Genomic DNA, 20,907 nt, shown 5'->3' on the forward strand with positions numbered 1-20,907 from the left:
GATTTTGTATTGATTTGAAGTTACATGTTCAATTCTTTATAACTATGGTAGTATTTTTATTAATTAATTTAATCTTTTCTATCATCATCAATCTTTGGTTATAACTGTCTTACTTAGGTTGAATCTTCTATAACCATCATAGACATTCTATAATATGTTTTTTTCCTACCATAATTATATTTAAAGCTTTTCTATTATGGTAATTATTATTAATAGTTTGCCTTCTCATTACTATGCTTTTGTTAAGTTATGATTTGAAACATTATGTGCTATATTTTGGTATTAAAGTTAGGCTTCAATCTTAGGATCTCTCGGTTATAAATTATGAGACATGTGTTTTGTCTCTTTATTATCATGGTAGTTTTCGTTAAGTTATAGTTGAAAAATTAGGTAATACATTTTGGTATCATAGCTCTCACATTTGAGGTTTTTGTGGCAATTTGTTTTAACTTAGTAGACGCTTCCTTATATTTACAAATTTCATGATCATAAATCACTTTTCAACTAAGATAGAAAATTTTACAAATTCATACCTATTATGAAATACTATACCATGAAGACAAATTTAAAAAAAAAAAATCAAATTTAAGAATATGTACAATTCTAATTTATAACTACATCCATATTGGTTTGATTCTTGAAATGTGACATATTGCCTTCCTCACAAGATAGTTCTAATTGTAGAATAATTTACAATGATAAAGTGTCAATAATTATTATGGTAATTAATAATAGTGACATAAATATCATGTATTATATATGGTGAAATAATAATGTATTCAATCTCAGTGCACCAAAAATAGGTGATAAGAGATTTTTTTTGGTCAAAAGGTAATGAGAGATTCATGACATAGGTAGGTACAAATAACTCATCCAAACAAAAAGAAACCATAGTGATTGGTTTGTGACTCTATGTTTGAATCTACACCTTACAACATGTATACATGAATAAGTGATTGATTCAAAATCAATGCTATTAACCATCGATGTCAAACCTAAGTATGTTGTATTTTTGAGTTCACTTGTAGAAGCAGGCCCAATATGATGATACTTTGTTCTCTCAATGATGATTCCTCACTATCCAATAACATTCTCAAACACGCACAAGTAGTTCAAAATTGAAAGCTCAGGTCGGATCATGAAATATAGTAAAATCATGTTCTTGAATACAGTATCTCTTTTTCCTAATTCATAAGAATATGTATGGGATATATCTTTTAAATTTTGGTTAGATCTCAATTTATCTTTGTATGTAAAATCAACTTACGTGTATGTAATTGAAACATACTAATTCAAAAATAATTCTAATGCATTAATTGTATTTTTAAATTTTTGCGCTAAAACTTTAAATTATGGACAAAATCAGAAGTTTTTCAATTGCAATCTAACCGTATCAATAAAAAGAAAGTCCCTTAGCAAGATATTTGCAATTGGCACTGAATTTGCATGGCTCATTTGCTTTTGGATACTATCTTAGTTTTTTCAGCCCCATGGGGCAAAGCAATAGCGAGGTCCAGTATGACATGTTGCACTCAAGTTCAAAAATTTGTATGGTTGGATATGAAGCATGGGTGTGCCATTTTAGGTGGCGTAGACATGGACATTTGCTTCTCTTGAGTGCATTCGTGTATGACACATTTTTTTTGGCGATACGGCGAGACACGGTGGACATGGGACACTGCATTTTGCTTAAAATATTTTGACTAAAGCCCTAATTTTCAAACTCCATTCAACCATTCCATATATTCATAGACTCATTCGAGTATTCAGATCCTCTATTCTTATCACACCCTGAACTTTTAAAATGTGATTGGTTGGAATACAAAAAAACTCATATTCCATAAGCCTAAACCCTTAATACATCTATCATATTGATTATAATTTTGTCATACGATCATCATTTATATTGAGTAATTGTTAATAGGTACAAAATATTTGAACTAGCTGTAGAAATTTTGGCAGAGTCTTTACTGTAAGTTGGACTTCCTGAAATTTCTATAACTTGCCAAAAAGAACATCCAGGCAACAATCAGAATTTGGCTCTGAAATAGTATACACATATACAACTCAAAATAATCTAACTAAGGGTCCTGCTGTATGATTCGTGCAGTGATTCTAAAACAAAAAGACAAAATGTTCAGATACTTACATTAATCCATAATGTAATTGAAGCAGTAAACTATTTCTTGTCTCTAGGAGTCCCACAAGATCTACTGAAGAGGAGGTCTGCTTTTACTATCTGAATATCAAAAAAATTTTTAGTAAATAATGTCCTAAAATAATAAATAAGTAAATAAATAATGATAATCATGTAATAAAATAGAAAGGAGGAGATAGAGAATCATGATCAACAAATTAAGAATATATCTTTTATATAAAACAAATCATAAAAATATAGTTGATCTTAAGAGTAAACCTAAATAGAATGAATAGCAGGCATGGACATATAGTTCATGAGGGTAAGTAACATCTAACATGGCTAGAAATTACAAAAAACAAACGCAAGCATAAATTTTATAAATAATAAGCGTGGATTAAATTCACTAAATCACATCCTCCATTCCATGGGGCTAGCATCTCTTATATGCACTGTTAGCTAGGTGTGCCATGGCACGCCAAGGGCTAACTAAATTGTCATTAGTAACTAACGTTTTGTATACAGTTCTATAAAACATTTCTGCCATGCATAGAAGGAAAATATACTTGTAGTTCAAATTATTCACAAATTTATAATGCATACTTGATCATTCCATTAGTAAATTGTCCAATCCACGCATGGATAATGTATTTTGGAAAACAAAATAATCAAATGAAAATATTTGTCAATAAATTTAAATCCTATAAAACCATGTACACACTTCGACACGAACACTCCAAGGCTCCATAATAAATATAAACACAAAAATTAAATTTAGGAAAGTTCTATTTATCTATTCAAACTGAAAAAAAAAGAAAAATCATCATCTTTAACTTATAGGGAACGTTATTTACTTACCTGATATATCACATAGTTCCAAAATTCCTTCTTTTTACAATTGCAATTAAGTTTTTTTCTTCTTCTAATGACCCTATCAAACATGATAGAATTTTAATAAATTTGCTACCAGATGAACAAACTCTCTTACTCCAATAGTAGAATCACAATCAACTTAAATAAGTCAAAGTTTATCCTTCATTATCATTTAAGTCTCCAAATTTCTCATATCATTTTTAACCCAACATATTAAATTATTAGAATATAATTCCCTTTTTAAACCTTTTTACAAACACCTAATTCACATAAATTTTCAACTAAATCAATTAAACTCCTTACTTCTTAAATCATTTTCCTTGATAGTTATCAACACGATTATCATACTTCACAACATCAATTCCCATCAGATGTCAATTTCAATTTAGGAAATTAATTTCCAAGAATTTAAATAATCGCATATTACTTCCAATGTCAAAACTCCTTTGAAACTTCCTCTAATAAACGTTTCAACAACCATCTTATAGGTACCGATATTCAAGTTTTATATCCAAGCTATTCTCTTTCAATTTCATCTAAACAAATACTTCAACATCAATCAATCTAAACAAGTCTAATTTAACTCAAAAATTATAACCCATAAGTATACCATTATCAAGCTTTGAGTTAAATTTTCAACCAAATTTTGAATTTCCTCCCTACACAGCATAGCAGTGGTAGTGGCAAAATTAAGAGAAAAATTTGCAATTTCACTCCATCACTTCTTCCACTTACACGCACATCAATTGTCCAAGGAAAGGAGAAGAGACCAAAGCTTTTCACCTCAGATGAGCCAACAATAGGGAGGAGGAAGAGAATATTATTTGTACAAGGAAGGAAACAAAGACTGGGATTGAGCATAGAAAAGAGATGAGCAAATCGGTAGCTGACCAAACAAGCAAAAGGAAGAAAGAATTTTAGCTTATCCAAGCAATTACATATACACGAAACAACAACAAGAAGAGAAGAGGGGCCGAATGTACTTGGGATGCTGATAGAGGCGGAGGAATGGCGATGAAGTAGGGGAAAAATTCACAATTGTGACAAACAAAATGGCAATAGGCACACTAACGACAATGACTCACATGGATGATGAGTGATCAACGATTGAGAGGGGAGAAAGTAGAAACTGATGGGATACAAGCAAGGGTTTATCACACAGCTATCTAACTCTCTCTGCTTCTCAAATGTTTGAAGAAGACAAGAAAAGGAGAGGGAAAAAATTTGATAGAGACAAAGACAGATTGGTAATTTCATGAAGTAATAAAATTGAATAAAACTCCTTAGGCCAAAGTCAAATTCGAACTTGGGACCTAAAGGGGTGTATTATTTGCATAGCTCCACTACACCAATACTCTTTCTTATTATAATTGTCTCAAAATTAATACAACTACAGTTAAAACACAACAACATATATTTAATTATTATTATTATTATTATTATTTTTAAATCCTTGGGTTATTACAATTCTCTCATCTTATCTATTGCTCTCCTTCTCATTGAGTCCACAACTCAAGTTCTCTATGGACCCATGGACGCGCCACCATACCTTCTTTTGGGCTCTCAATTGTTTCCTTAATCTCATGCTTTGTTTTTGTATTGATGAAGTGACGAACTAATGAATGATGATTAAGTTTTATCATTTTTGGCTAATTTCTTGATCAATTTCTTCTCATGTCTTGCTCAATTCTTGGTTGTTGACAAAAGCATATTATGTTGTTTGACTATCTAACATATCAAGTTCACTAGCTCCTATCATTTATTTATTTTTGCATATGTAGAACACTGAAGAACCTGATAGGCTTGTTACTCTATTTGTTTTGTGGCCATTATATAAATTTTTTTTATATATCCCTATACTTGCATCCTAAAATTTTTAAAATTTGTCATATCACTGTATCTTGCCACATCGTATCTAATACTCATACTCATATCTGTAACCTAGGTTGGATGTTGTACAAGGCTTGAAATTGAGTAAAAACAAGGGGGGAAATGAAAAAAAGTAGAAAATAATAAAATGAAAGAAAGTACAATTTTAAAAAGTGATTTGGGTAGCATTGAACTAATATTGGATTATTATACTCATCTTGTTAGGGATAAGGGCATCTAGTGTTGAGGCTACATGAGCTTTTGTTATGCTTAACTGCTTTTGAAGCACACTAATATGTTGTTGAGGCTTTTGAAGTCGCACATTAAGTTGCCAATTAATGTTTTGTTGTTCTATGTTAAGCCTCACTTTGAGTTGTTGATTACTTTCTTTCTCTACCTATGTTGGGTTGCATATCAATGTGTTGATTTTGCCCTTTCAACACCTGAATGTGTTGTCTCTCCATTTTGGGCTTGTTTTGTTCTTCGTTCACAATTTTAATTCTTAATAAGTGATATTAGAGTCTAGTTTTGCTTGTTTTTGATTTTCGCTTCTCGTTTTCAATTCTCATTCCTAACAAGTGGTATCAAAATTTGATTTTTCAACAAAAGAAAGCAAGTGCTAATTAATTATAAGATTCATATTCTTTTAATTGCATGAGTTAACATATCCTAAACCTATTGGAATAAAGGTCATATGTGTAAATATAATGTGTGGCCATTATTGAATTAAGTTTGAATAAAATGATCTATTTGAAATTAAATTTTGAGACTTAGGGGTGTAATCCCCTTATATTGTGAAAGGCATTGGTTTGCTGTAGATATACAGTTGCCTCTACAGTAATTAAACCATGTTTAATGTTATTAAATTGTGTGAGCTCCATCTAGAATTAAGTGCCTTGGTGGTGGCCATTTCAAGTTGCTAAGGTGTGCTACAACTTCTTTAATTGGAGGATTGGGGTGCTTGACACAACCTAAAAAGCTATTTTTTAAAAAATAATATTTATAAAAATCTCATTTTTATTTAAATATGCATAAAGGTAATAAATTGTGAATAATATAAATATGAAGGTAATAAGGTTTAGAGTCACCTATATTTTTAAAATTTTTAATATGCATGGATGTAACCATATTAAAATAAAATATGCTATTTAAGTTACTCATATGAACACATATAACAACTTTTTTTAGTCAGAAGTAAATAAGTTTTATTTATAATTAATACAAATATCTTCTATTTCTTAATTACATGGCATATAATTTATTTTTTTACCTATAGAGGGTGTAAAATCTACCCTTAAATAAAACAAAGTGTAATTTATTTTTTGAAATTGTCCAAAAATGAGAGATTTAAAATAAAAAAAGTTTTTGAAAGTTTGATTTACATGGGGTTCAAATATCTTGAAATAAAAAATTATTCTTTATTTTTTTAATTTTTAATTTACACAAGGCAACAAATTCTAAATAATTTTGTATAAGATTGATGAAACGAAAAGGGGTTTTGCATTCTTAATATGTATGTATGTATGTATGGATAACAAAATCTGAAATAAGACAAGTCATTTATATAATAGGAAAGAAACAAATTTTAAAACAAAATAATTTGTTAAATATTTTTAATTTATGTTAATATAAATAATGTGTAGACTAGAATGTCTCAGATTATAAATGGAATGAAATAGAACAACAATTAATGAAATAAAATGGAGTAAAAGGGAACCAAATATTTCATTATTTGGGAGTTTTTATTGGAGAGATGGATGGCTGATTTTGTTTAATCATATTTAAAAATTATTGTAAAATTAATAAATTTAAATTACTTATAATTATGGTTTTCCAGTTTTAAACTAAGAGAAGTGAAAAGGCGAGAGCAGGTAAGCAAGATGAGATAATTTTGTGACAATATTATATTAGGTTATTCATTCCTTCACTCTCAAATCAGGTTAGAAAATCCAGGTAAAAAAAAATTGGGTTAGAAAAATGTAAATTTATGATGGTTAAGGATAGCCTGAAATGTTACCCCAAAATACTTCAGTCTATTTTTTTTTTAATTCACAAACAGTCAATTTCCCATTTTCCCTCCTTTTCCTTCTGTTTTTTTTTTTTTTGCCCAACTTCTTTTCATTCCTCTTAAATCAAGGATTCATTGGGGTCTAAAATTCAGTTTTCATCAAAATATTGTGTAGAAGTTAAAGTAATATTTATAATTTGTTTAAGGGCTAAATTAAAAATATTATATACTTAAATCTATGAATACGTGCCATGGTCCTCAAATTAGCCATATGTTAAAAACATTATGTACTCTTCCTAGAGAATTCAAAGTTCGATTCAAAGCACAACCGTTTGTAAATTCAAAGATTGATTAAAAGCAATGAATTCAAGTTCATTTTAATTTCAAGTTTCATCTCTTATTCTTAAGAACTAATATTGGATTGATCCTATAAGTTCTACAGCAGATCAGATTCTTGGAATTAATACATGTATTTGGATATTTAAATCCATCAAATCTTGCTTATATATTGAACTATCCAAATGGTATGGTGAAGCGAAATAGTATGAATCTTGTACATTCACATGGGCAATCTTAAAGTACATACTCTCCTAATTAGGTTGTGTTTTAGATTGCGCTTTGTAATTATTTGATCAGAATATTGTAAAAGCATTCTTTGAATAAAATATAATATTGGGAAGGAAAAATATCAGGTGAAGTTGGTGAGAAGGATCACAAGTAAATTTATTTTGGAAAAAAAAAGGACCAAAGCACTCAAAGTGAATTATAACCTTAAATCATCTGAATGACGTTTGTCATTTTTTTCCCAAATAACTAAAGTTGGACTAGTTGGATTGCCACCCCAAATTGTCACATAATTTTTAAATAATTTAAAAATTCATATTAATAAATATTTTCATCCAAATTGATATTGTTGATGCACACATTTTAAAATGGTTATAAAAGTTCATTCTGACACTTGCTTGAAACTAATTAACTATATGGCACAATACAAACTTGAAATGTTGTTATAAAATTAAGTAAAAATGTTACTTTTTAATTGATCTCTTATTAGTACTTGCATGTTATTCTTGATTTTTTTTTGTTGGGATAATATATCCAACACCAAAGATCACGAAAAAAAAGAACATTAATCCATGAACAACATATGCTGATGACAAGCAATTATTGTTATGAAAACTGAACTGGACCATCTAGTCAAATCAATCAAAATTGATTTAACTGAAATTCGGTGCCTACTTCGGTCCCAACATCAAACTAGTGAACTGACTAAAGGATCTGTTTAGATTTCAGTTGGATATAATAAATTATGAAAATAATTGATTAAGTGGTAGATTTTAATCATAATTAATTATGTTATAATGTAATCTATTTGGATACTGTTTTCCTAAAATTAATTTTAACAGAATTAAAGATGTTTAAATAATTTAATCAAAATTAATTTTTAACTATATAAATTACTATATAATTTAATTTTTAAATATTAAATATTAATTTTTTGAATATACAAATTTTAAATTTTATTAAGAAAAAAAAAAGAAAAAAGAAGAGAGTTTAATTTATTTTTATTAAATTATGTGCTTTTTTTTGTAATTTTTTCTTGAGCCTTTTTTTATAATTTTTTTTAACATTTTTGACAAACTTTTGGTGAAAAGCTGGTGGGAGGAGATTATGGAAAAACGTGTGTTTTGTTCTTTTGATCGATTTCTACATTTTTATGCTGTTTGGGTGATTTTGTTTAAAAAATTAATTCTGAGCTGAAAACGCACGTTTTTCTGCTATCCAAACATACACAAAAACCAATGAACCAGACTGCAATTTCAATTGAACCGGGTAAAAAAAAATATTTAAAAAATTAAACAAAAAGCGTCAAATTGAAACTAAAATTTACTAAAAAATAAAAATATTAAAAAAACTTGACTAGGCCTACAGGCTACAGCTTTTGCAAGGTGTCACCAAAATAAAGCAGCGAACATGCGCCAACAAACTTTCCATTATGTAAGCATCAGGCATCTTCCTCCGCAACAATTAGGCGATGTGGGGCTTATTTCCGTCAAAGACAAAGGCAGTCAGTGTTTAAAACCGATTTAAATTAAAAGGACCGATCTAAATTAATTCAAACTGATAAAAATCGATCAAAACTGAACAACAATCAGGTCTACTTTAGTTTTTATGATATAAAAATCAATTGGTTCGGTTCAAGTTTGGTTTTGAGTACTAAAAACCGAACCAAACTTGATTAAAAAAATTCTATTTATTTATTTGTAAAATATATAATCATTTATCTACAAGAAGTATTTTGTTTTAAATTTTTTATAGTAATAAATAAATATTTTTAAAATACTTGAATGAAAATGCATGATATTAAGTAATTATAATAGTCATGTTATGATCATCATTTAATTATTTACAACTTAAAAGCCTCAGCATTCAATTTATCTACAAAAAACATTTTGTTTTGAATTTTGTATAATAAGTTTTTCATTATTTATTAAAATATAGATACATAGATAAACATGTTCAAAGGATTTTAATGAAAATACATAATATTAAATAATTTCAATCTTAAAAACTTATATCAATTTTTATGATTAATTATTGTTATCACATTGAAATTTTATTATATTTTTATACCTCTATTTATGAAAAAAAGGAGTCAAAAAGAATTAAATTTAATTTTAGTACATAGCACCATTATGAAGATGGAGAAAAGGAAAAAAAATTAAACAAATGCATTAAAACTTGATCAAGACCTTAACCAAACTAAACCAAACCGAAAATAAAACCAAACCAAACCGAACTTCATAAAAATCGATCAGGTCTCAATTATCAGTAAACCGAATGGTTCGGTTCGGTTCGGTTTGATTTTTGCCCAAAACCAAATCAAACCGAACCTATGAACACCCCTAGTCCGATGTCCCATCCCACATGGCTATATGTCTATTTCTTATTTTAAAAAATTACCCCTCATGCTTGTTAATTTTTTGTGTGAGGTCCTCGTACTTATTTTTTTTATATATGAACATCTTTTTTATCTTTGTTATTCTAACTATCTATCTATACTGTTTTTCAAATGATATCATTTTAATTCAATTATAACTTGCCTCTCAAAATTACTCAACGACCAACCTAAAAAATAAGCATGCATCCTTTCTATCTCTTTTTAAATTGATTCTTTTAACTTATTTCTTCATATGTAAAACATTTTTTTCATCTATGTTCATCCACCTACTTATTAACATATCTTTTTAAATAGATTTAGTTCTTATTTCCTTTAAAAAATGTGATAATCATCTCTAAAAAATCAACAATGATTTAGAAGCCCCACAAAATATAAGAAATTTAATTTAAACTTCTTTATAATATTTAAATATATTAATTTAATTATAACTGGTTCAACCATAGTCTAACCCTGACCAAACCATTGAATTGTGAACTAATATCTCAACTAGTTCAATGGCTAGTCTAGTTTTAATAACATTGCAAGCAACAATTTATACTTGGTTATCTCATTTTGCAGCCTCAAAAGGTAACATGAATCATAAATATTGCAAATTTTGTTGAAGAAAGAGACATGCTGTCTAATTAATTGATTAGGGTGACAATTTAGATTGATGAATGTTTGGATAGTGAAAATAATCAATGTTGGAGATTAAAACCAATTATAAACAAAAAATCATGATTTATATAATAGACCTTATGTGGTTTGTTTTATTACTCACATGTATCTTTCTATTAAAGATAATCTCTTATTCAAGGCATTATTGAGTATTAAATGTGAGCATCTCTCTTAATGGAGATTTAAACTTTAATTTATCATGTTATAAGAAACTAGCCCCTTTGTCTAGATTCAACTCCTTTTTTGGATAAAATTTTAGGAAAGATAAATTGAAAAGCATGTAATGATAACTTATGAGATAACTATGATTTGAGGTTTACAATTGATATGATGTTGGCATGTCCAAGAGTGTTTGGATGTTTTTGAAAAAAAAAAACCTATGATTTTGATTTCAAAATTGATTTTAACATGTAATAGAGGCGTTTCGATATATTTAAAAAAATCATGATTTTAGGTTCATATATAATTGATTTTGGAGTGTTTGGATAAATTTTCACAAAATATAGTTTTTTTATCTAAATTTTCAATTAGGCTTAAAATCGCTCTTATTAATGAACTTTATAAATCAATTATACCACATAGCATAATTAAGTGCTTGTTTGGAAGATCATATGAATCAATTTTGGGAGTCAAAAATATGGTTTTATGAAAATATATCTAGACATCAGTATTATATGTTAAAATCAATTATAAATTTAAAATTATTATTTTCTTAAAAATATCCACACACCCCTACACATGACAAAATTAATTATGTATTCAAAACTATGCATGATTTATAAAGAGTTTATATATTTTCAAGATAATTTTTTTAAAAATATAATTGAAATGATAAATTGAAAAGCATGTATATAATAACTTTTGAGACAATCATGATTTTTGATTCATAATTAATGTTGGCGTGTTTAGGAATGTTTGGGCTTTTTTATGAAAACTATAATTTTTGATTCATAATTCATTTTGACATGTATAATAAGTATTTGGTTATTTTTAAGAAAGCTATAATTTTGAGTTCATAATTGGTTTTGGCATATAATATGGATACTTGGATATATTTTCACCAAACCATGATTTTACCTAATTTTCAATTTTCTTTTTAACCCTTCTTTTCAAGTATGCTTAGAATTAATCTTATCAATCAATTTTATAAATAAGTTATACAATGTAACATAATTAATTATATTTAAAATCAATCATATATTAATCAATTTATTTAACGGATATCCAAATGGACACCTCATTTTCTATTTGAACAATATATTATAAAAGGAGTTCTTTAACAAAATATAAAATATTAAGAAGGGGGAAAATTTAAGGGAAAATGATAATAAAATTCTTCTGAAATATATAATGACAATTTTATCCCTCAAAATGCTATAATTTCACTAAATTCTGAGAGATTTTTTTGTCATTAATGAATTTATATAAATAATCAAATTGTTCTTATTGAAAATAAAATGATTCACAAGTTTTGTTTAAATAATTAAAACTTTTTTTCTTATATTCACAACAATGCATCATCAAATCAAAAATTTAACATAGGAAGTTATAATTTACTGTTACATTATTGCAAATACAAAAAGAAAATTTATGATTATTTAAACAAAATTTGTGAATTATTTTATTTTCAATAAGGACAATTTGATTATTTATATAAATTCATTAATGATAGAAAAGTCTAAGGGACTTCAATGAAATTATTATATTTCAAAAGATCAAATTGTCATTATATATTTTAAAGGAATTTTATTGTCATTATCCCAAAATTTAATAATTCTTATGCGCCCACTAATTCAAGGTCGTTGTTGTTCCTCCGTTGACCAAGTTTGACCTCCTTTTTAGACAGGATTCTCATTCTGATCTCCAAAATAATGGCGACAATAACCAAGAAGCCAATCGTTGCTCCATAACCGGCAAACCAACTCGATCCTTCTCTTCCCAAGCTAAGTCCATAAAATGAGTTAACTAATGCAAAGATCAATAAGATCCTGCCAACATTGTGATGATAATAATTCCAATATTTTCGGATTAAACTCGATTCCTTTCGTGGTCGCAATACCAAAGCTATAACCTACGAAGGAAGATTAAGATTACATTAGCTTAATCATTAGCCATAACTATATGTCCAGATTAAGTAATGCTTCCAGTGATGGACCTAGGACCCAAGGCCGGTGGGGGCAATTTTTGAGACACAAATGATACATAATCAATGGTAGAAAAATTTAATTTGACCCACAAATTCAACACGTGGATAAAGCTATATGAACTTGGTTTTTTTTTTTTAAATGTGCGAAATAATTGATATTCAGAGTCTGACCACTTGATTAAATAAAATGTTTTAAACAAAATGTTGAATGTATAGAGGTCAACATTATTTCAAACCCTATACATGATTTTAGTAGAAATCTAGAAAAAATTAATAAATGATTCCACTAAAAACATAAGAATTTAACCGTTTGAAATACAGGTTTTAACAAATGATTATTCATAATACTTAAATTATTATAAAATATCAATCATCTCTCATTACTCATTGTTCTAAATTTTAATAATCCCATTATCAACTTCACTTTTCCGAATATTTTAAATTTAAAGTAGTTCTTATTATCTAACTATAGTGTCTGTTCTTTTTAACAAACTTTGCACCCCAAGTCCTCACCTAGATCTAGATGACTAACGTCTCTCTCCCACTTTTATTCTCTTCTCCTAATTTTCTTTTAATCGGTGAGTTCAAAAATAACATATCAGTAGGGGTAATTACTTAAAACCCAGTTCATATTAGCATGGGGCATCACAAAATTGAATGCATGCATGCACATGAAACAATTATTTAGCTCTCATTACAAGTAAGGGAGAATTAAACTTTTAAGTTCTAATTCCTAAATTTATCTCAGTTATTGATTTGGTCTTCTGAAGTTTAACTTTTATTAACTTGATTCCTTACATTTTCTTAAATTATTATAGTAGTCTTTTAAATTTTAAAATACAAATTTATTCTCAAATTAGTTGTCTAAATTATTGCTAAGTGAGAAAATCAGTTTAATTTTTATCAATCAAACCCTTTACGATGCATTTTGTTATTTTGTTTTAAAAATTTTTTAGACATAAATAATTAAATTTATTTTTATTAATCTATGTGGCTACCATTTGTTCAATTATTTATGTCAATAGATTTTAATTACCTTTCTTAAACAACAACGACGACGATGACAATGACGATGATGACAATGACGACGACAACAACAACAATAATAATAAGGATCAAATTGATAACTGAAGAATATTTAACAATCAAATCAATAAAAATTAAACTTAATTGAGAAACTAAAGTGATATTTAAAATAAATTTAAGGAACTAAAAATTTCACAACGCATATTTGTCTAATGGATAAAATATTGCAGTTGATTGTCTAATATATATGTCTCATTGAAAGAACACCCACTATGAAACTATCAAAATGCCCTTCCAATTCCGATTGCCTTGCATATACCCATTTGATAATATGTTTGTATGACATATATATTATGTTGAACATAAATTAGCAGAAGAGACAGACCTGGAGGCATCCAAGGACGAGAATGAGAATTCCTATGTTTTTGTGATGAGTAATGTAGATTCTCTGAGTCAAGGCAAAGCCACATATGATTCCAACCACGCCAGCAAGGAAAGCAAATGCTTGGATGGAAGTGTGCAAATAAAACCAATGTGGGTCCCACTGCTTGCAGTATCTAGCAACGATGGCTCCTATCATCATAAGAAGACTCCATCCTATCATGTTCAGCCATCCATGGCTTTTTCTTAGCATCGACGAAGATATTAAGGTCACTTTACCTGTTGCATGACACAATAATTAGTCGTATCAAGCAAATATTAAATGAGAGGGGCTGGATAAGAGAGAGAATATGGAGATGAAGGGAGACTTGAAGGAGAGAGAGGTAGAAAGCTAAAATATGAGTAAAATTGAGTTAGTATGGGAAGTCCACTGTGTCAAATATAGTGAAAGGGGATAGGAGGGAGAATGGATAGGAAGGGAGAGAGAAAGGGATAGAACTGATGGCCATTTGGTTCAATTAGTTAAGAGAGTTAAACCAGCTTTTCATGAGTTTTTAATAGTTTGAATTTTGAAATATGTAGTCGTGTTAAAAAAAAATATGTTAAATGTATCCTTCAGGTACCTATATATGAGGCTACATTGGTAATAACTTTCCAACATCTTAGGAATTTAGATTAGTCTAGATGGAATATGGTAATAACCTCAAGTTTCATGACACCAAATGATAGAATTAAAAAAAGAAAAAAAGGAATTGAGAGATGAGGGGCAGTCACAGGAAAAATGGCCAAATATTAAAAATGGAGGACAAAATGGTCATAAAAATATAATTCCATATAAATGAGAGCATGATTCCATGGTTAATTAGATGGGAATTTGGCTTCCTTTAAGAAGGGGTTCCCTAACTACAAACTAAACTAGTTCATTTCTATACTATGGTAGGAATATTAACTCTAACTTCAATTTTTAAGAGACCTATTGGTAATTATTTTCTCCCTTGCCGAGGACTTCTATGTAAATCTCCCTAAATTGAAGTCTACATACATACACAGAAAAATATTCAAACCCATACAGAAAAGGAAAAAAAAAAAAAGACTATTAAATTTGCAAAGAAGGTCAAAGCCAACACACACACACACACACACACACTTTTACCAGTATTATAATTGATCTTGAGGACAATGTAATCACGGTGTTTGGAGAGGAGGTAATTGGGAGCAGAAGGGAAGGAGTGTTTGGGTCCAATGGCCAAAATCAGATACGGAGCTGCCGTCACTGGACTTGCATTGTACACATATGCTGTGGGTTGAGTTGTAGGATCAATAGGTTCTGTATTAGGTTGATCATTATAAGGGATCACCTGTTCAGGTGTTTTCCCTCTCAACCTGTACGCTTGGGTCTGGATATTACCCCCGTCGACCCACGCCACGAAGGCGTCGGAACCCACCATTCCGCCGTCTTCCGAGAACCCTAGTGCTGCATATGCACCTATGTCTGCTGGGAATGAGAACACCAAGTTTATTGTGTCTGCTGAATCCTTTCCATACTGTTGCATGTTCAAGTAAATGCAAACTGTTTAGGCACTGGTTTATGTAATAATTAAAACTCTAATCAAATTGTAGTCAGACACATCATGGACAAAACATTTCATTGAATTAATAAAATATACTAGTTTAACGGTTTATCCGTTTAGCTGACTGGATTAACCTTAATTTTGACACACACACACACACACACACACCCACAGACATTATACAACATGGTTGACTCTTTTGTTGAAAAATGAACCAAATTAATAACGAAGATCAAGTAATAATTGTTGTAAATTTTCGAGATAAACACATTAATTATAAAACCTTAAAAATATGTTTTATGAAAGTAAGCATGAGGTAGGGAGTATATATGTGCCTTGTGACAATAAAGTCCTCATATATATGTGTGTGTGTGTGTGCATTAACATATGAATTATCTAGTTATCCTTAAAAAAAGTTGAATTTTGGAGACGTTTTATTGCAGAAAAGCACCACAAATTAAAAAGCAAAATTTCTCAGTTTTTTATGAAAACAACGCGGCAAAGCGCTGGTATAAACATCATTGTTTAAAAAAGCACCGGTCATTAGAAGCATAATTATGTGCACTATTATTTTGTTTTTTAAAAAAGAAAGGCTATTATAACAGTCTTAGCAAATATATGTATACTTAATGCTTTCTAAAAGCGCCGTGAGTAATATTGCTAGCACTTAAAAACGCCACTAAAGTAAAAATAAAGCACTGCAGGACCTCTTTTATTATTATTTTTTTTAGTGCAAACCCTGCTTCTCTAACCCAAAATAACTGTTAATAAACTTTCTCTAACCAAACAAATATATACATACATATATATATATATATGTATATATGTATATATGTATATAAGGAGAATGACATTTAAGGTCTTAAGAAAATTTATCAGAATAAGGGCCTATCAGTCTTGCATCAAATATTTTCTTGTAAAAACATGTGTATGTTATTGTTAAAAGATGAACCTTAATTTGTTAAATATTTAAAGAAATCCTAACAAGAAAATACAAGTAAAGGTTCACCTTTTAACAATAATTTATAAATATCCAATGCAAAAGTCATGGGCTTTTTATTGTGATAAATTCTTCTGAGAGGGCATCAAATGTCATTCTTCCATGTATATATATGAATTGGAATCGAATGCATATGTGTGTATGCGCGGGCATACTTACCCTGAGAAGAAAATTGTGAGCGGGCCAAAGACGAACACAGCGAAATGAAGTTGAATCAAAAGGAATAGAGAGCCTTGGATCTACTTTCAGAGAACAAGAGTCTTGTGATGACACGAGGGTTGATGAACTACACAAAATGATGATAAGGAAGAGCATACAGTCAACGGAAGAAGCTGGTTTCTTCATCTCCCTCTGTGTAATTAATTTATTAAGCCAGCGTCTATCTTAGGGAATTTCAAATCAGAGACACTATTATTGATGTTGAATGACATTCGCATCCCATCGTTCTGATCCAGTTTAGTTTTATAGGTGAAGCAAAGAGTAACAATCCTCGGAGTTTACGATCGATCTGGTTCGTGAATGCCTAGGCTTTGTCATTAATTATAATATTGTCGTTAATTTATTACGCCTTTGCCAAATAAATCCATTTTATGGTCAAAACGAATGAAGATAAATCAAAACTCTAAATGTTATTCAACTCTGAGAGGACACACGCGCAAACATTATTTAGGGTGTTGGCAATATATATGCTCTCTCCGATCATATTAGAAGACATTTCTAACATAATAAGAAAATGTGGTTAAGTCAACAATTTTGTATTAAAAAAAATGAATGAACATCCAAATTTTCCCATATTTAAATGAAAAAAATTTAAATTTACATTACGTTACATTAAATAGGGATAATATTAGGAAAATGCAATTAATATTTCATGAAGTACCTAATATTAGGAAAATGTGCCTTTTAATAAGAAGAATGTGGGTGTGTTTATATATGTGCACACTCCCATTGGTCCTTAATACTTTTTAAATTTCTATATATAAGGTATTTTTAATCAAATTTCTCATACTAATAAAAATTTTTTTATTTAGTTAAAAGCACATAAAACCACAACAATTTTCCACTTCTTCCCCTAATAGTGTCATAATTAATATTATGGTGGTGGAAAATAATAAGGGCAAAATTATTAAGTTACTGAAAATTATCATGACACCTTTATATTATATTTAGGGACAAAAATAAGCTTCTAAAAAAACATTTTATATGTAGGGATAGAGGGAGTATACATAAATTTAATCAACTTTGGGATTATTGAAATAATACTTATTTTCTTAAAATTGTTAAAAAAAATGTAACTTTCCAATTAACCATATTAAATTGTTATTCAGGAATTCAAACCATAATAAATAAATGAGGGATAAAAGTTGGGAAAAAATAATCAATTACGTACTCTAACTTTGGCTTATATTAAAAATAAAAAAATTTTAAAATTTTCCTTATATTAAATATCCGAAGGAGAATATATTAAGGGTAATAACATGATTAGGGAGGGGTGATTAGCTAGGGACAGATAGGATGTTCCAAATTTTGTGGTCAAAAGAGCCATGCCCTAGGACTAGCAGTCCCATTGTTCAACTCTAAAATTAACGATGTCTTTATTTGATTTACTGTTTAAAAACGACGTATGTTTAAGACATGCTACTTTTGTTTGATTTTATTTGATTTTAATGCAATGAGGAATACGATAGACTTTTATAATCAAAGCCAAACTCTTTATATCAACGTAACTCATTGATAGTTTATTGTGAAAAAGGTAATATATTCATTAGCAAATTAGTATGCCTCTGTGTGTGTGTGTGTGTGTGTGTCATTATATCTTATGAATAAAAATGTTGAAATTGAATATATTATCGAAAGAAACTAATCTAAATAAATAGTATCGGTGAAGTAACCATAATTACTTGTTTTAAGGAATAATTAACTATATAAAACTTAATTATTCAGTTTCATTAAAAAATGATTTTTTTGTTTATTTTATTGAAGAAAAATTTATACCATCTAGATGGAAGATCGACTACTCATGACAAATTTAAAAATTACTTCAAATAGATTATTTTATTCTATATATGAAAAAGAAATCCAAATTCATAAGCAATACCTTAATTGACCATTTTTTCTTTTTCATAATGCTTTTGCCTTATTTCTTATTTAATATCTCTAGTGTGGATTGATATATGTGATTGCTTTAATTGTTGGCTTCTGCGTGGAGGGATATGCTCGTCTTATTACTTATTTCATAATTATTTAACTAATTTGCAGGCCAACATTTGGGTCAAGTTGTAATCACCTTGCGGTTTGCTCCTCTTTCCCAAGTACTCTACAAGTGGCAAGAGTGAAGTGTCTTACCTCCTTGGCTAGGCCAATAAAAATGTTCAACCATTTAAAGTTGTAAAATTTTATATATATCTATGATATATATATATATATAGGAAAAAATTAATATGCAGGACCTTATAATTTTTTTTAATTTTGAAATAGGTTCATGAAATTTATTTTTATTTGAATTAAGCAATTATAGTTTGATTCGTTATATCTTTTCAATCGTTAAAGGTTAAAATATGTTAACTTTTTCTTTAAGGACCCATTTGTTTAATTTCAGCTTTTTTAATGAGAAAATCATCTTTTTTTTAAAAATATTTTTTAAATTTTTCAGTGTTTGTTTAAATTTTTTAAAATAATAAGAATATGAAATCAAAGAGATATATTACTTTTTAATAAGATGCTTTGAATAATTTTTAAAAATAATATAATTCGATAGATGAGAGAAAATATTTTAAAAATGTGAAATACATGAATATATTATAACATTTTAAAATAATTAAATAATAAATTATTTTTATAAAAAAATAAAAAAAATATCATAAAATTTAAAATAACTCACTAATGATAATTTTTTTATTATTGTAATCAAACATAAAATAATATCTATTTTTTTATAAAATCTCTACAAAATAAATATCTTATTATAAAATCTTTAAACGATCTAAAAATAACTTATTTTTTAACTTTACAAAAATGGGCCCTACAAATGAAATTAAGAACTTTTATATTTTTATTTAAAAAATATCTAACTTTAGAATTAATTATCTACTATTTATAATTAAAAATTTATATAATTGGATTTTGTTTTCTAATTAATTTTCATATATATATAATTTAAAAAAATAATAAAAATGTAAACATGATATTAAATCAAAATTTATTTTTATTTTTGCCGAAATTGTTAAATCAAATTCTCTATAAACTTTAACATTGTTTTTTTTTTTTTGGTTTTTGAAAAGTTAACCATTCATTAATAGTTTTAACCGGCCTTATTTGATATGAGGCGTGCACATTAGGAGGTTGAGACAAATGGTATTGGGATTGCTCAACCTTTTCATGTTTGCTCAAGTATAATTTTATATTTTGATTAAATGATAAAAATATTATAAAATTTTTTCTGGAGGGGCAGCTAGCTAGTATTTTCAACATATCATCCCAAACCTTTTTAAAAAAAAGTGTTAAAATGCCCCACCAGTAGCCTAAAAAATTCAAAATAATCAAGGTAAAAAGTTGACAATAATTTATGTAAAAAGCTTTTCCTGCACTGATGGGACCCAACTTTTACATCTGTCATTGAAGTCTGAAGCCATTTTTCTTCTTCTTCTCCACCTCTCTCCCTGCCACTGACACCTCCGTCCTCCGACAGCCTCTTCAGCAACTCCTCCAGGATCTCCGCCCCGATGCCAATGTCATCGACGAATATGATTAGACTTTTATAGTCAAAGCCAAACTCTTTTATATCAACGTAACCCATTGGTTGGTTTATTATGAAAATGATAATGTGTTATTAGTAAATCAGTATGTCTGTGTGTGCCTGTGTGTATATCTCATGAATACAAACATTAAAATTGAATAAATAATCGAAAGCAACTAATCTAAATAAATGGTATTGGTGAAGGAAACATAATTACTTGTTTTAAGGGAGAATTAACTAAAACTTAATTATTCAGTTTCATTAAGAAAATGATTTTATTTGTTTATTTTATAGAAGTAAAATCGATCTAAACCATATAGATGGAAGATCGACTCCATGCCAAATTAAAAAATTATTTGAAATAAATTATTTTAGTTTACATATAAAGGAAATCCAAATTCATAAGCAATACCTTAATTATGCATTTTTCTTTTTCATAATGCTTTTGCCCTATTATTTCCTATTTTAATATCTCTTGTGTGGGTTGATATATATGAATGTTTTAAATGTTGGTTTCTGCGTGGAAGGGTATGCTTGTCTT

At 28.4% G+C, this 20,907-nt stretch overlaps 1 protein-coding gene across 1 annotated transcript; it reads right to left on the bottom strand.

The window, feature by feature from the left end:
* Positions 1–12,283: 12,283 nt before the first annotated feature.
* Positions 12,284–20,426, bottom strand: LOC129290021 (cytochrome b561 and DOMON domain-containing protein At3g07570-like). Its single transcript, XM_054926745.1, has 5 exons — positions 20,218–20,426; positions 16,790–16,916; positions 15,213–15,603; positions 14,064–14,338; positions 12,284–12,577 (listed from the first exon to the last, which is right to left on the bottom strand). The coding sequence occupies exons 1-5, from the start codon at positions 20,424–20,426 to the stop codon at positions 12,284–12,286; spliced, it is 1,296 nt and encodes a 431-aa protein (XP_054782720.1).
* Between the last annotated feature and the right edge of the window lie 481 nt (positions 20,427–20,907).

Source organism: Prosopis cineraria, unplaced genomic scaffold (genome assembly GCF_029017545.1).
Source record: "Prosopis cineraria cultivar Desert tree isolate PC_DT_omini unplaced genomic scaffold, ASM2901754v1 PC13, whole genome shotgun sequence".
In the NCBI taxonomy this organism is placed as follows: domain Eukaryota; kingdom Viridiplantae; phylum Streptophyta; class Magnoliopsida; order Fabales; family Fabaceae; genus Prosopis; species Prosopis cineraria.